Source organism: Labrus mixtus, chromosome 2, assembly GCF_963584025.1.
Source record: "Labrus mixtus chromosome 2, fLabMix1.1, whole genome shotgun sequence".
Classification (NCBI taxonomy): Eukaryota; Metazoa; Chordata; class Actinopteri; order Labriformes; family Labridae; genus Labrus; species Labrus mixtus.
In genome coordinates, this window is record NC_083613.1 from 31,679,825 (window position 1) to 31,697,131 (window position 17,307).

At 45.3% G+C, this 17,307-nt stretch overlaps 1 protein-coding gene across 9 annotated transcripts in view; it reads right to left on the minus strand.

Moving 5' to 3' along the window:
* The window catches only part of slit2 (slit homolog 2 (Drosophila)), a 104,622-nt gene extending 88,622 nt beyond the window's left edge, over positions 1-16,000 (minus strand). For 2 of the 9 annotated variants that reach the window (XM_061061683.1, XM_061061677.1), the window contains exons 1-4: positions 15,008-15,993; positions 14,055-14,126; positions 10,946-11,017; positions 1,746-1,817 (exon numbers count right to left, since the gene is read on the minus strand). In XM_061061683.1, coding sequence (XP_060917666.1) covers positions 1,746-1,817; positions 10,946-11,017; positions 14,055-14,126; positions 15,008-15,219 — 428 coding nt within the window. In that variant the 5' untranslated portion in view covers positions 15,220-15,993. Of the gene's footprint in view, positions 1-1,745; positions 1,818-10,945; positions 11,018-14,054; positions 14,127-15,007 lie in introns of all 9 variants that reach the window. The other 7 variants (XM_061061727.1, XM_061061692.1, XM_061061700.1 and 4 more) reach the window with 7 other exon arrangements.
* Between the last annotated feature and the right edge of the window lie 1,307 nt (positions 16,001-17,307).

A 17,307-nucleotide genomic window follows, 5' to 3' on the forward strand; every position in this document is an offset into this window, starting at 1 on the left:
AAAAATACAATTCAAAAAGAAATTGTGTTAGTCACTGTCAGCTGCATAAAAAAAGTTTAGTACTGAAAACTACACACACACACACACACACACACACACACACACACACACACACACACTTTCCAAGCCCTAACACAGTGAAAACATCATTTCTATAATAGCAGGTTGAGCAAGTGTTCATTTATAGCAGCACTGTTGCAAAAACTCGAGTCGGTCCAGTTCGCACACATACCTTCTGACCTCTAAAAAAAAACTTTACAAGATCCACTTCAGAGGTTCTCAAGAGCTTCTTGTTTTGATTTCCAAAAATAAAAAAAAAACACTCTGTAAGAGTGGGTGAAGGAGTGGACGTAAGATTTAATTTTGAACAAACAGAATACTGTTGGCTCCGCCCCTCTGCGTTGGAACGACTTCCGTTCGTCTGAGAAATCTGCGCCGAGCTTTTAAGTTTAAGATTTAAGTGAGAAAAATGATCGTGGAAGCTGCTCTCCTGGATGAAGAATGAAGGGGGGCCTTGTTCGGCGAGGATGTGCAGCCGACCCGGGATCGTCTGCTAAACACATTCACCTCCAGACACACACACACACACACACACACACACACTGTGACACACACACACACAGTGAGAGCGGCAGAGGCTGCTTGTCTGCGACAGCTGAGCACAGAGCTGTGCATTGGAGCTGTATTTTTACCTCGGCCCACACGCTGAGCAATATGCCAACTCCTGCATGGCCTTGAGAAACTCCAACACACACACACACACACACACACACACATACCCGTACACAACACAGGTCAAACCCAGCCAGCCACCGTAGCGCCCGCAGAACATAAACAACTTTCACGCACTCTCTGAATCATCTGAGCATTTCATTATTGTTCTAGATAAATATATTCAACCGCTGCATATAAATAACAAGCAACCATAATTATTCCCCGGGACCCACAAACGACCGTGACGGGATGTGAGTTCCCACAGTTTTTCAGGAGCGTACAGCAGACCCAGCCCTTTCCCAGTCCTGGAAATCCACGGCTCGGCTTACAGGGCAGACGAGACCGAAAAGGGGTTGGAAGGTGCCTGACGACAACAAACTGCGGTTTTTGGGACGCAAAAGTGGACCGTTTATGTTCTGTGACTGAGGCTATTTTCTGCCTGTGAAACACAAAACGTCAGAGCAGAAACCTGTTTCTCTGTTTCACCGGCTTATACCTCCACTTTTTGGTTCTCACTCGCTTTTTACTCTCTATTCTCTCACACACACACACACATGTACACACACACACACACACACACACACACCTCTCCCAGTGGGCAGCAGCTGTTGGAGTGCTAATCTCCATTAGCTACTGAACTGGCTTCCATGTAGAGGGCCGTGTAAAAAAAAATCTGTTCTCTCACTCTTCCATCCAAGGAAAACATCACGGCTGCATCACCGAGACAACCAGACTTTCTTTTTTTTTTTCTTCTTCCTCTTTTCAACGTCTGCTGCAACATATTTCACCGTGTCATTTTAAGTCATAGTTAATATCCTGTACAAGCTTTTATTCTTGTTTTGGTGGGGAACACACACACACACACCCTCCCTCCCCCCCCCCCCCCCCCCCCCCAACCAGTCCATCTGAATGATCTCACTCCAAAAAAAACACACACAGGAACAAAAAAGAACAATATTTAAGTTAACAATGCGGAGCAAGTGAGTGATGTAAAGGGGGGAGAAAAAAATAAATTAAAAAACAGGACTTACAGTCTGTAGAGCTTCGTCGTTCCCAGGAAAAGCAGCTCGGGGAAGACGGCCAGATTATTCCGATTCAGGCGCCTGGAAAAACACGGCATAAATTAGGGAATAAACTCGACGTAGCCTCCTTCCAGACAGTGTGGGTGAAGCGGTTACATGTGTGTATAATTAGTTTTTATAAAGTGAGAGTCCTGAATCCTGTTAATCATATCACATTATGTGATGGTGTTTTTATTGTAATGCGAGTCTGTGCAGCGAGAGGAAGTATGAAAGAATAAGCAGATTGATGGAGACACTTTTTTTTTAGACTCAGAGACTCCGTGTTAGCCCCTGATTTAAGGGGTACAATATGGCTGCCAGACAAACAGTGGACTCTAGAAGGATGATGGGAAGGCAGAGGAGGGGGGAGGGAGAGGGATGGGGGGGGGGGGGGGGGGGGGGGGGGGGGGGGGGTTCAGATGAGATGAAGGGGAGAGGGGAGAGAGGAGAGAGAGGGGGAGCTTTTTTTTTTTTTTTACCACAAAGGAGGAGGAGAGGAGATGATGTGGGAAAAACAAACAGGCAGTCTGGCCGGACTACCGAATGTGTGAAAAGGACCCCATAGAGTAAACAAGGCCCTCACAGGGGGAAGAACTCACAACAACCCGTCATCACACACACACACACACACACACACACACACACACACACACACACACACACACACACACACACAGAAGAGTTGAGAGAACTCGGCTGAGTTTAATAATCTGGGTGCGATCATTTAACCCTGGTTGAGTGGATTGAAGAGGTTTGTGTGCCTGTGTGTGTAGCTGTGTGTGTGTGTGTGAGAGAGAGTGAGGCAGCTGAGTGACACAATGAGAGACAGGCTGCTGAAACAGTTTAACCCTGACACACACACACACACACACTCACACTCACACACACATTGACTGGCCAAGCGACGGATGCTGTGCTGGCTGCAAATAGAAAAACAAGAGAGGAAGAAAGTGAAAGAATGCACTGCCAAAAAAATCTTAGCAAGTGTGTTTTTGTCTCTTTGCGGGGGCGCCCTGATATCCTAGCAGGTTATGTTGCATCCCATGTACGGAGGCTACCGTCCTCGGGCTCAACCTGCATCTCTTTCCCCCGCTCTCTAATAACAGTTTCCAACTCCATCCGCTGCCCTATCGATGTTTGACTCAGAGCAATGTTTTGACAGCCAAGTGACCCAAAAGTGATGCAGTCCTGCTTCGATCAACTGAGAGATCTAAACCAAATCAGAACACTCCTTTCTCCTGGTGACATAGAAAAGGTCAGCCATGTTTTTCATTTTAATGCTCTTTAGTGTATCATTAACATTAAAATCCAAAGCTTACTGCAGTTTATTTTAAAATGCCGGTGCTGTGTTTTAACACATACCAAGAGAAGTGACCACATTACACCTGCCCCTTGCTTCCCTCGACTGGATGCCTCTGAGTTTCAGAATTGATTTTACTACTTGTTTTTGAAGCCCTTATATGGCCAGACTCCAACCTATACCCGTGATCTGCTAACTCCCTGAGAGACTGATCGCTGCCTGAGATCCTGCAGCAGGGCCTACAAGTGGATCTGAAAACTCGACCGTTCACAAAAAGTGACCGAGCCGAGCCCGGGCACTTCATCGCCCTGCCTGGAGATGACAAGCAGGCAAACTCTGTGTTTCCTCTTTTAAATCGCTAATGCCTACAGTGTCCAGTAACAGAGTGGAAAAACAATGTCCCCTTTGGGGTCAATAAAGTATCTCTTCTTCTTCTTCTTCTTCATCTTCTTCTTGTTGTTATTGTAGCCCACTTTTACCTGACAAGTCCAGATAAACATTGCATGTCAAGTAAAAAGCACAAACATACGAGGCCTTGATCGCTTGTAATGAATACAAATGTCTGCCAACGCTGCGCTCACATTTTAGTACTTTATTAATCCCTCTGGGAAATTCTGGTTTTACACTCTTTTACATTCTTCTCACACACAAAACATGCGTTAGTGGAGAGATGTCAGAGTGGGGCTGCTACACAGGGAGCGCAGCAGAGCGGTTCGGGGGTTCAGTGCCTTGCTCAAGGGCGCCTTGGCAATGATCAAGAAGTGCCCTGGCGCCAGACCAACTTCCATATTGTGGTCCGCATCGAGACTTGAACAGGCGACCCTCTGGTTCCAAACCCAAGTCCCTACAGACCGAGCTACTGCCGCCCGCTGTGTCTTGAAATAACATCTATTATCTTAGTACCCTTACATTTAAGACACTTCACTAAGCAAGCACACATAAAAAGCAAGACTAAGACTGAATAGTTCAATCAAATCCAACTCAAACTCTTCAGCACATTAATACCAGACCGTATTAAAGTCTCACTAATTCCTTTCCAAAACTCCCTCTTTAAGTCTCTCAATGACTTTTTCCTCTAGCACCTCATCTATCACATCCCTCTGCTTCAATATAACTCGCTGCGGACTCTCCTTTAATGACGTCACCCCCCTCTGTGTCCGTCCTGCACCCGCTCAGGAGCACGAATAAATGACCGTGCTCGCACACACACACACGCACGCACACATTCTCACAAAACCCCCCCACCCCCCCCACCACCGTTACATCAGAGGCCGCTTAAATATTTAACATCCCGCAGAAATGATGTTTCTAAATTATTCACTCCTCTTCCGTTAGCGCCCGGGCTCTGGCGGCTAAGAGCCCCACGTGGTCCCGCGGAGGGGCCCGCTTCCCTCCTGCAGGTCCTGCCCAGCCGTGAGCGCCCGTTAGTGGGCTAGACCTCCCCTGGGTGAGTGCAGAGGCTGGTGGTTGGAGGAAGGAGGACAGAGAGGGGGTATGAGCTCATCTTCTGTAAATAGGTGCAATGCTGTCAGACTAGGAGAGTAAAGTCGAGACCAAAACCCGTCTGGTTCCTCTCAGGTGTTGTGCTCTTTATTCACTTCATTATTTTGATCTTAAAGTGAGGAACTGTCTGATTATGCAACATCAATGTGAACACGTTACCCGACAAATAATGTCTATTTAAGGGTCAGAAATATGACACAGGAACGCTTCTGAATGAGTCTTGAGTGATGATTTTTATTTTCTGCCTTCAACTTGTGCATCACGAGGGACATGGATTAAAAACCCCGATACACATGTTTCATTTTATCTTCCTTGAGGGATGACAAAACAGAATTTAGGATACAAAAAGTCTGAAAATGATACAGCTGAGGAGCTCCGAGTCGGATGAAGTCACTCCTCAGCAACTTGACTTTGAATAACTGCTAAAAGCCAAATATAAAAAAAACATTCAGAGCGCAGGAAACATCTTCAAATCACCTGATTTGATGGAAAAAAAAAGTCCAAAACGGAAGCAGATGTAATTCCATTCTCAGATTTCAGACAGTTTATTTTCTCTACAAATGTTTCATATTTATATTCTGTTTTCACTCTCCCTGTGCATACATCCGTAAAAGGCAATATATGCCAACTTTAAAGTCTCACTTTCACCATTAATGATGTCGGTCTGGGACAACTATTGAGAAGCGTTGCATGATGTGTGGCTCAAAAATCCTCCTTATGTATCTGACTCTGGTGTCAGTAAAATCCCTCGTTTCAGCGTCTGCCTGAAACACTTCATTTCAGTTACTGTCTCTTTAAGGCCCGCCTCCCCACGTGCTTACTTTCCTCCAATTGGCCAGCTCTGTTTGCAGTCGCAGGGACATTTGAGTGGGCGTGTCCTTGAAAGAGCTGCCGGGGTGGGTGTGTCCTACCACTCCGCTCCACGCTTTGGGTTAACCAGAACCTGACGTCATGGTCCGGTTAAGTCTCACAAATTCTCGTGACGTCTCGTACGGAGCAGAAGGAAATCACGTCCGGGGAGTCCAACAATTGTTTTTTGTTTATTGTTAGTTATTTGTGACCTCTCAACTCCACCCTCAGTCACATTGTAAGCTACTAACAGCTTCCCTTTCAGTCTCTAATGATGCAAATCCTTTTTTTTTTTTTTTTTTTCAATGCAGTTTAAAGATTCGCTGCTCAAATGTCCTGAGTCCCTTAAAAAAGCACTCACAGCCTCACAGACTAAAAATTGTGAAGTCGTCTGTCGTGGTTTAGCGGTTTGGACCGGGAGGAATGCACTGAAACACTTCCACAGTCGAGTCACATTAGTCAGAGTTTTGGCTGGTGGAAGACTGAAGACGGAGCAGCCAGTATAGTCTGAGGTGTGAGAAGTCTCTCCAACGAGCTAATGTCACACTGCAGCCGGGTGATAATCCCTGCAGTCATAAACAGATGCTAAAGGCCCACAAACCACACAGTCATCACACACACACACACACACACACACACACTCCCACAGAAGCCTACAGAGTGCCAAATCTTTATAGATACTCATATGCATACGACCAAAAAAAAAGGCAGAAACAAAAAGTCTCCAAAAGTTCAACATAGCCAGCCTGTGAAATGCTGTGAATACATTTGTCCCTCACAGTGTGAAGTCCTTCCTGTTGGACGGGAGGAGGAAGGGTCTCGGGAGGTAAGACATGACAAAAAAAATAGGCTGCAGTCGTAATGTTTGGAAGATATCCAAGATGGTGGCTGAAGCAGAGTCTGATGCTTTAATGACAGTTTCAGCCTTTTTATCAGTGCTACATGTTGCTGGGCATAAACACAGATATGAGCAGAAAAGAGTATGAAGCTTCTTTATTGCACCGATCACGATCCTGACTTTTACCTGCTGCGTTCATCAGCTCACCCTGACTCAAGGTAGAAATGTAACTAGGGGGGCTGGGAGGAAAACGTCTGCGTGAAAAGTTCTGCCCTTTGTGTTCACTGATGCAGCTTAACCACAACATGTTCTGTAGTTTTGTGCATGTGTGAAAACACCATAAGATTGGTTCATTCTTAGTAGAACTTTTCCCTTAAACCTGCTTTTAGATCTTGTTTTATGCTTAGGTCCTTAACTCTGATTTTACCTTTGACTATTGTTATTGTTTTTATGGTTTTATTGAAATTGTAGCACTTTGAGATTTTCATTAAATGTAAAGTGCGTTGTAAATAAAATGTATTATTATCATTCGTAGTAGTAGTACTACAGGCTTACACACTCAGGCTGCAGAAGGAAGTATTAAACCCGAGAAACATTTCACTCAAAAAGTGTGCACACACTCGTGGTGTTTTCACACTTTTTAACAACTATATTTTCCTGGTTAGCTGCACGTTTGAATGCAAACAGCAGAATTGTTCCCCCCGAGTTTAACCAGCTTATTTCCCCCAGACAACAAGAAATATTCAGGAAAAATTCGGGAATGAGCTGTAGGGTTTGTCAAACTACACCATTGCATTTATAAAGAGGCAAAAGTTGTGTCCCCTTCTGTTGCTTCTTCCACTACTTCTGCATCAATCTTTTCACGACCCTTCATGAGACCCCTCCCCCCTCCTGTCCGACAGGTCTCCAGCTGTGAGGTGCATGTGTGAACAAGCAACTCAGGAAGATTTTCGGCAGACTTAAATCTTAAAGTGCACAAGTGAAAACGTTTTTTTAAACTCCTTGTTTGTTGTTCAAGCGCTTGTGCACGCCCTCAAGTGTATATCTGTTCAGTCAGAGACAACTCGTCTGCCCTAAACCACGGCCAGGCAGAATCCTGTCTGCTCACCAGATGCTTCAAATCCTTTTCCCATCGCCAAAAAAATCCCCTTGAGTCCAAACTTTTCCCTGAACTTTGAGCATTTCTCCTTCTTACTGCTGTTTACCAACAAGTATAACAAAATGTAAACTGCTGCACAGACAGACAGGCAGGCAGGGGGGGGGGGGGGAAATCCATCACGAGTTACATTCAGACACGGCCGCTGTTGTGGAAATGGCTTTTTTGTGTGTGTCCACACACAGTGCAGACAATTTCAAGCTCTGCTGCTCAATAAAAACGGCCACACACGCAAAAAAAACAAAAACTTTGCCCTCAAATGATCAGCGAGAACAATGTTATCACTCGGAGGCTTTGGGGCTAATCATTCAGCGCTAATCCAGTGCTTCTTCTTTGAAATCCATATCCAGCCAGGTGGGATCACCGCTACAATTATCTTCAGCTATTCAGACTGTCCAGAGCAGAATCACTTAGCTTGAAGTTTAATTATCTAGTTTGTACTCACTCGCTGATAGACAATCTCCCTACCTGTAATCAGTTGGACTGTTATTCATCCCTGTTAGGATTCTCTTTGACAATGTGATCACTCAATTACGGGCTAATTATGTGAGGCTTTATCCCACCGCTGCTCTCGGAAATCATCGCCCCAGTGCCTGTAATTACTGTTTTGTTTTCTCTCTGCATATCTGCGGCTGTTATCGCCTTCAATCTCGCACCCTTTGAGTCGGACAGGGGGCCGTAAAGCAGTCAGATGTGAGGGGAGGATAAGAGGATCAGGAACTCCTCTTTTTTTCCTTTTTCTGCCTCCACGGGGAGAGAGTGAAGAATGTATGACATTCCTATACGCTCGGGACAATAGAGAGAGAGAGAGAGAGAGAGAGAGAGAGAACGAGATGGGTGGGTACAGAGGAAAAAACATGAGGTTAAAGAATGAATGAGACAGAAGGTGTGAGTGGGTGTAGAAGAGTGTGTGTGTGTGTGTGTGTGTGTGGGGGGGGGGGGGGGGGGGGGGGGGGGGGGGGGGGAATTAAGATAGAACCAGGACTGACGGAGCAGCCTTGCGTGAGTTAATGCGCATGCATGACTGTATCCTTATCGAGGGAGGGGTGTGTTTGTGTGTGTGCGTGCACGTGTGTTATGACATGCCAATCTCCTCCACACCTCCTTGAGCCCCTCCTCCATACCCCCCCGCCCCCCCCCAGCTACTGCCCCACACCTGACCCCACCCTGCCCAGCCCTGAAGGGCATGTCGCAAAAAAAAAACATGAGAAGAGGAACCGCTCCCCCCCCCCCCCCCCTCTGTGGGGGGCAGTCACTGTGGATCACTCAGCCCGGCTTAGGGCCCTCTCCTCTGGGCAGCAGTGCCCAGCAGGCTCCCCTCCAGCCCCCCAAGAGCATGGGGGCCTTTGAAACGAGCCCCTACAAACTCCAGAGTCTGGAGACGTGCCTTTGTCCGGCAGCGGCGGGGGGGCATTGATGACTGACTCCATCTTTGTGTTTGTGAACATGCCACGCTGACGACGCCGAAAATACAGTTGAAAATCGGCAGTGAGGACAACAGAAAAAAAAAAACAGCCATGTTGTGTCAGAAAGTAAGCTGCTGTCAAAGATGTTTGTTTCCTTCAGAGTCGACACAAAGTGAGCCGGCGTGGTTTTGACGGTAGACGTCAAAGGACTTCATCTGCTCCGGCTGTTCACAGGCGTCACTATAGATTACAGTAACCAGAAGGTGTCTCTTTGTGCAGAGCGTAATGACTATCAAAGTCTACTGTTCAATATTGCTCTGTGTGTCTGAACATCCTTGAAGGAATTCCCAGATCTGCTTAGCTGGACAGAACCCAAGCATTGGTCTGCATTAAAATCGTGAGCAGATTCCCTTTCATGGCGCTTCTCTCTCGGTCAATAAAAAGAAGCCAAAATGCAGCAGAGAGGAATAAACAGGCACAACACAGCTGAGATTAAAGCGGCGGAAGGAATCAGGGTTCATCTTTTTATTCCCTGAAAGAACTGATCCAAAACAGCGATGAAAAAGTTTACCTTCGTTTCAATTTGCACTGTATGGTTGTACGTCTAGCTCTATGTATAAGCAGGTTAGTCAGGTGTGTTTGTGCAGCGAGGGTTTTTACGCGTCTTTAATAAAAAGCTTGTCACATTTTGTTAAATTCCAGAGTCTTGTTTTCTTGTATGTTTGGGCAGTTCACACATCAAGCAAAGCTGACAGTCCACACAATGGACATATCAGCAGTCAGAGGTCCACGTCTCCCTTCTGTCTCTATCTCTCTCTCTCTCTCTCTGTCAGACACACTACCGAGACTTAATTATACCATAACTGCCTCGGGGTCGGATGCTGAATGCCAGTGATTCCAGGCCAACGCCGTAACAACCTCAGGCTGTTGCTCAGTCGCTGCCATGTGACGCATTCTCCAGATTTTCCCCCTCGGACCGACACGCTGGCAGCCGCATATCATGACATTCAGGTTAAACATTTATGAATTGTATAGGTTTCTGAACGGTTTGCCTCGTATAAACATGTGTTAAAGGCCTTCAATCTCAACGTCTCGACCTTGTTCGACCACTTTAAGAGAGCCACGTCAGGCCACATATTTTATCGATTTCTGGCTGCTCAAAACAAATCGTAAAATAAAAACACTTTTGTCATCCAAAAAAAAAAAAGTCGTAGATTAATCTTTGAGCAGGCTGCAAACTCCAGTGTTGCAAAATGAAGCCAATGTGGAAATGCAAAAAGAAATGCAGTTCTTTAAGTGTCCACTTGAGGCAGGCTGCAAAAGCCAAGGAATCCCCATTTACACCCATATTAAAATGTCCGTTTTACAGCAGAAAGAAACACCTTACAGCCTGGTTAAAAAAACAGATTTTGGTTCAATAACTAATTTCCCCATTGGTTAAAACTGTACCTGGGGTGACCTTTATAATTTAGCCTAAGAGTTAGCTAAATATTTACATAATTGGGGTTGCGGCAGAGTTGGCAGACGGGGGCGTTGTCGCTGTTTGCCAGGAGACAAAGACCCTCCTCTTTGCCCATCTCTAAATTGATCAAAAGTTAGGTTGAGATAGCATTCACAAATGGTGACCTCCATTTTTCGGGCTTCAAAACTTCCTCAGAAACCAATGTGTGACATCACACAAGAGAAAGTCCACGTTTCATCGTCACAGATCGTCACTGTCTTCCCCCCATTTCTGTCTCTGCTACTAAACCTCCTATGGCCTGATGTCTGCGCCCCATTATTCCTCCTCCATGTGCAACACATCGCCCTTCGACGGGCAATCTGTGAGCGCCAACAGACTGACACCTAGACCTCATTAATCCCGTCTCACACTGGCAATAACCTGAAAAGATCAGCGTTTTAGGACTGATCTGATGATAACGTTTGACCAGGCTAGCCTCCGTGACATTTAAGTTTGACCTTTCATTTGTTGCCTATGTGTCTGTCGGTTTGCCAACTAGGTCAACGTGGATGCTTATGTATTTTAAGGTCCTGAAACATAGGCATACCCAGCAGATACTGTATATAACTCAGTTTTGAAAAGAACGGCAGCAGCTTGAATTCTAAAATGTTACTCACAGTCTCTCCAGCTCCTTCAGGTCCTGGAAGGCTCCTCTCTCAATGGTGGTGATTTTGTTCTCCATTAGCTGCCTAGAGGAGAAGCACCAGGACAGAGTGAGACAATAAGAAACTGGACAGGAAAAAAAAAAAGGAATGATAGAGAGAGACTCAGAGTGTGAGAGCTGACACCGTTAGAAGCCAGAGAAAAGGATAAAGATGGCTAGAAGGGGCCACAAATAAGAGGAAGCGGAGGGATGAAGGTGGAGGAGAGTGGGACAGAGCACGAGAGAGGCAGAGAGCGATAAGACGCTGGAGAGAATGGGCAGGGAGAGATGGGGATGAAAGATGGCAGAGGGTGTGAAAGTGAAAGAAATAAAAGAGATTGGTGCAGATGAAAGTGATGGGATGTTCAAACAGCAGAGAGAGAAGAGAGAGAGAGAGAGAGGGAGAGAGAGAGAGGGGGGGCAATCAGCGGCGGGTCGATGGAGTCCCAGAATTGACTTTAAAACGGGCCCATCAGTCGGACAGCGGCTCATCTATCATCCAATTTACCCTCCATCTAACCACATAGCTGTGACTACTCATTCACTTACACTGGCACGACTCCCACAGGAGCACTGTGCTGACCGAGCCCACATCAGCCTCACACACACACACACACACACACACACACACACACACACACACACACACACACACCAACACAACTTCATCTTTGCTGCATGGACAACATGCATGATAAGATAGAACATGCCTGTGCGCTGCTATTCATGACATGCTTTCTTTACATTGTTAGTTTCTTAATCTATCATATCAGTGTCAGAAAATGGAGAAAAACAGATCTCCAAGCCTCAAAAGCAGAAATACTTACTGCTTGTTTTGAGAACAAACAAAGTGTGACAAAGGACATCTGCATGCATGTCCGTCCATTTTATCAACAACCATTTATTCAGTGGACATCCCATTGGCAGGTGCTAAACACCCAAATGTTGAATTCTCTGGTTATTGGACGTGATGGTAGCACTGTTCTCTTGGGCCATTACCACTTTTACGACAAGTCTAAGAAACCAAATTCATCTTTTCGAGTATTGCCACTTGTCAAGAATTCAAGATTAGATCCGGATCTTCTTTATTTTTTGCAACTCGTTCATTCCCTCGGCCATCAGGCTGTTCAATCTCGATAGAATGAATATGTCCTAGTATGCATGTCTTGTTTAACGATGAAGTGGTTTATTCCTGTGACTTCTGCTCCAGAGGCCTGTACGTACATTCCTTGAATGTGGTCTACAATGTGACCGCGGTGCATCCTTGAATGTCTTGGTTATGTATTTATTGACCTGTTTATTACTGTCGTCCTTAAACTCAGCTTCTCATCTGATTATCTGTAAATGTATGCATGGTCTGGGTGGACTCACTGTTGAACTGATTTGCCCCCCTGGGATGAATAAAGTTGTCTAAGTCTAAATTTTATGCAATTGTCACCAAATTTGGTATAAAACATTTTTGGACAATGCTTTTTAGTTTTAGAACAGTTGGCTCACAAAGTTAGCTCAAATGTTACTGCCAGGCCTTGTAACAGGAAAGGTTATATCTCCTGATTGCTTTGAGTTATTACAGCCACATTTGGTGTAAATTTGTAGATATGATGTCTGAGTGACCGAGACACAGTTGGTACCATTTGAATGAAAAGTGGCGCCATGGGCCAACATTTTCTTTTTATGAAGAGACTCTGCTGAATTTTGGTTTGTAGAGCACCTTTCATACATAAAAGCATGCAGCCCCAAAGTACTCCACAACAGATGGGAGATAAAACCAGAAAATGACAACAACAGGTGAAATTAGGAAAGACTAAAACAAGAGAGAGGCCAGGAATAAGAATGTTAGGAACAAAATGAAATAAAAGTGAGTATAGTCAATCTCTATAAAACATCTGGAAGTCAATGAAATACATTAAAATCAGAGAAAGTTGGATAAAATGAAATAAATACTAATGAATAAATAACACTGATAAAAAAAGTTATCTCCATCAGTTATGTCCTCATCATTTCTTTACAACCAGTCATGCCATTGACTTCACGCTTGGCTGATGTATTGATAACAACCCAAAGAAGCCCAGCGTCTTGAGAAGGCTTCTGCAGACCAAACGTTTGGCTTGCTAGTACTACAAAAAATTGGCACATATATTTACCCGTCCGGGTTCTTTCTTTTGAGAAATAACAAATTTGGATGAAGAAATAATAAAAAACATGCATGGAGCAGTACAGGAACTTACCAATAAATTATTTTTTTGGGACTGACTAATGGACTTATTGATGCAGCTTTAGATGCAATCCAAACGTTTAAGATCGTGTGTAACTGCATGCAGGTAGACATGAACACACACACACACACACACACACACACACACACACACTCAATTAAGGACATAATCTCTAGAGGAATTCCAACAATGTGTATTCCCTGCCATTCACTTTTAGCAGTTGAATGGCACACACCCCCACACAAACACACACAGACAAGCACACACACACACACCCACACACACACACACACATACATACACAGACACACAATAGGAGCATGCAAACCCTGTACCACTCTTAACCTGGATCCATCCCAGGTTAAAAAAAAAAAAAAAAAAAAAAAACCTGTTCTTACTTGACTCTTTCCTTTCCTTTCCTTTCCTTGCACCCTCCCTCCCTTCCAGCTGCATTCCTCCCTCCGCGGTTACACCTAATGACCGCTATCTCTTTCCCCGTGTGCCCGCTGGTTAAAATAAGCCCCTCCTGACACTTCCACTGGCAGATTAACACGACAGCATTAACAGGTGCCGCTTCTAGTCTGCGCAGACAAACACACACACAGCGCCAGCTTCCCACGACTCTACAGACGCAGTGCTGCATGCGGCAGCTCCGCGGAGCGTGATGCTCCACAGAGCAGGGAAACAGTTAAACCATGCATGTTGTTGGTGTTTAAGGGGAAAAGTTGTGGAAATTGAAGGCTGTTGCTTCTAGTCAGAGGCGTGAATAAGAGATGATGTGCTTCTGCCTCTGCAAAGCCAAAAAGGGGGGAAAAGAAAGAAAAGAGAGAAAGGGGAACAGATTTTTTTTTTTTAAAAGCCACTTACAACACTCGCAGATGTCGCAGTCCTGCAAAATCCGCCTTGGTGATTTTGGTGAGGTTGTTTGCGTTCAGATCCCTGCAGAGAAAAATTGAGCAAAAATAAAGATTATCTGTAGCCTATAAAGGAGATTTATGTTAAAACAAGGACAGGTGAGCAGAAATGGTTCTTGAAATGTTTGAATTTGATGCTGTGGCAGACGCAGATTTGTCATCTGAGCTGTGGTGGCACATTTTAATTTCATCAGTATAGGGGTCTCTGACTCGTAAAAATGTGGCCTGTTTAACCGAAAAGCCCACTTGTCCAAATCCGTTTTTGATTAACTTGCTGCTCTCCAGACAAACCGATGTGGTCTACGGAGGCTGTGCTAATGCAACAGTGCGAAACCACCAACACAACCACAGCATGCAGAGCCCCCCCCCCCCCCCCCCAACTTCAGCTCCGCGAGCAGAAAGACAATCCCCACTCTTTGATTAAAGCAATAAGACAGCTTTTTGTTAATGACAACATGTTTAAAAATAAAATGATGATTGGCATTTTGCAGCATTTACAGATGAAGGTGGAGTTTCTGACACGTTGTCAAAATGTAGAGCCCTGCGCAAAAAAAAACCGATGTAGGCTATAGTCCCCAAGGAGAGAAAAAGAACTCCAATACTCTGTCAACATGCAGTTTAGAAAACAGAATACTCAAATCTAACACATAGAGATTAACATTGGATAATTTATACTTGTTTGCAATACATTTTCGGGTTTTAAATGAAGGGAAGTGGGGCAATATTGTCGTAAACTCTTTAAACCCCCTCCTCAAGGGAAGCACAGATTTCAATCTTCGATTCGAGCAGCAGGCAGTGCACACTTGTTAAGCAGAAATCGATCATATTCCGGGATTTTCCCCTCTGAACTGTGGCCACATGTTGGGGATTTGCTGTGCGCATTTTAAACTGTTGAAAGGTACTCACAGTCTCTCCGCGTTGCGGGGTATATTCCTGGGCACGCTGCGGAGCCCTTGGCCGTGACAATCCACCGTGGTCCCGGTGCAGGAGCACTGCGCTGGGCAGGGCTGGCCGTCCGCTCCGCCGGACAGGAGGAGGACCAGGGCCAAAACAGCCACCAGCAGCAGCCCCGGCGCGGACACCGAGGAGCGGCTAGCGGGGCTCACGGCTCCCACCATCACTGCGGCAAGTGGGGGGCCAAATGAAAAACAAGTAAATCTATCAGGGACGTCAAAGATTAGAGCCCTGGAATCCCCCGAAAGAGCTCACCAAAACTCTTAACAACAACGGGACGCCGTGCTCCTTCGCGTTGTCCTCCCTCCGCAGGCGTATGTTGTTGTTTTTTTTTTAGAAATTTCTCGCTCTGATTTTTACATTTGGGGTCTTCTCAGAGGGGGTTTCGGTGTGTTAAGGGGCTGTGAAGTAGTAATGTTGCCCCCCCCCGGGCAGGGAGAGGGGAGCTCGGTGAGGCGGTGGACCGGCTCTCTGGCTGCGCTACAGCGGCGCAAACTTCCACATGTCCCCGGCATGCGGTGCCCAAATCCCCCCGGCGTGTTTTGCGTTTGGCTTTGCTTCAGCTCACGCACTCACTCAGTTAAGACAGACACCTCGATCCTTGATGTGATCCCAGGGAAACACTCTTACAAACACTTCACACACGCACACACTCCAGGTGAGGCTGTCTGGGTTATTAATTCTCAACACGCGTCCGGAGAGGGAGCAGCGGCAGCGCTCGGTTCTCCCCAAAAAAAAAAAAAAAAAAGCTCAGTAGAGGTCACCGTGGAGGAGAAATATTGATCCCGATCATGAATCGATTGCCGGTCAGTGGCATGGGTGTATGCAGCGTGAGAGGGGGGAAGAAAAGCCCCGTGAAAGACCAGCGCGCAATACTATAATCCAACTGAGCGTGGTGCGTCAAAGCGCTGCTCCCGAGAGTGTGTGAGAGAGAGGGGAGAGAGAGAGAGAGAGACGGGAGCGGGCACGTCTGCTACTGCGTCTGTCCAGACAACTCTCTCGCTCTCTCTCTCTCTCTCTCTCTCTCTCTCTTTCTCTCTCTCTCTCTCTCTCTCCCACACACAACTACACGCACGCACACAGACGCGCACACACGCTGTGTTTTCCCTCAGCAGCAGGTTTCCAGCAGGCTGTCCGTCAAACAAGCAACAGTTGACCTCGGAAGGAGACTTTTCTTTTCTGCTGCAGTGTCCCCGGTCACCTGATGCATCAGTGAGGAGACGTGGGCAGAGAAAAAACAAAAACCTTCCACAGCTGGTTAAAGCTTTAAAGAAACATTGAACCTGTCCCGTGATGGACACACGCGCGTTAGTTACAGGTTAAGACTTCTACAGCTTTCACATCGAGGGAAACTGTAATGGATATGATTAAGTTAATGTAATCATTTTAAATATGAAGATCTTTCAGTCTCAATCACAGCAGCTGTGGGCCATATGTCTTATTCAATTATGGGATGTATTTCAATAGGAGCACTTAATGAACTAAAGAGACATTTTAAGACTTCGAGGGGTCAGAGCTAAATGTAGGAAACTCTTCATTCCTTGGATAAAATGGAAATCTAGAAAAAAGTATTCAAACATATACATGTTTATATTCATGCTGAAGAAGTATACTCAGATATTTGATGTTACTTTTACAGTAAATACTCGGTTACAAGTCAAAGTCTTGAATCTTCAATTAAGTAAAACCACAAATCTTTTTTATACCATCTCTCTGTCTTCGTCCAGGTTTAAATTTATATGACTGATTTATGGTTTTTGCATGATTAAGGTTACTTTTATCCTAATTTAAAACAGTATCTTCTCTTAATTATTGTTCTGAAGTAGAGCCAGAAATCTGCCCGGTTACTTTAAACCATAAAAAAGGAAGGTACAATCACCAAACAGTGAATGCAGCCTCTCCACCCGACCACGCCTTCTTCAGTACTTTCTGATACAATGCTTTTGAAAAGGATACAATGTGTTTTATTTCAATGATCGACATTGAAAAGTATGTAAAACATGTCTACTTTAAAAGTAGAAACTTCAAGTAAACTTCTGAACTTTGTCAAATTGCACAAACTTGTATGAAATGTCGCCGACGTATTTCAGACAGAATCATGCCTTCGTAATTTGATTGCAAAGCTGTTTTCACACAAGCACTGAAGAATATTTCCCCCTGAAATCTTCCTGAGTTGCTTATCCCCACAAGCCCCTCATGGGAGATTTACCTCGTCTCACAGAACGAGTGAGGGGTTGAGGGGATCTCAGGAG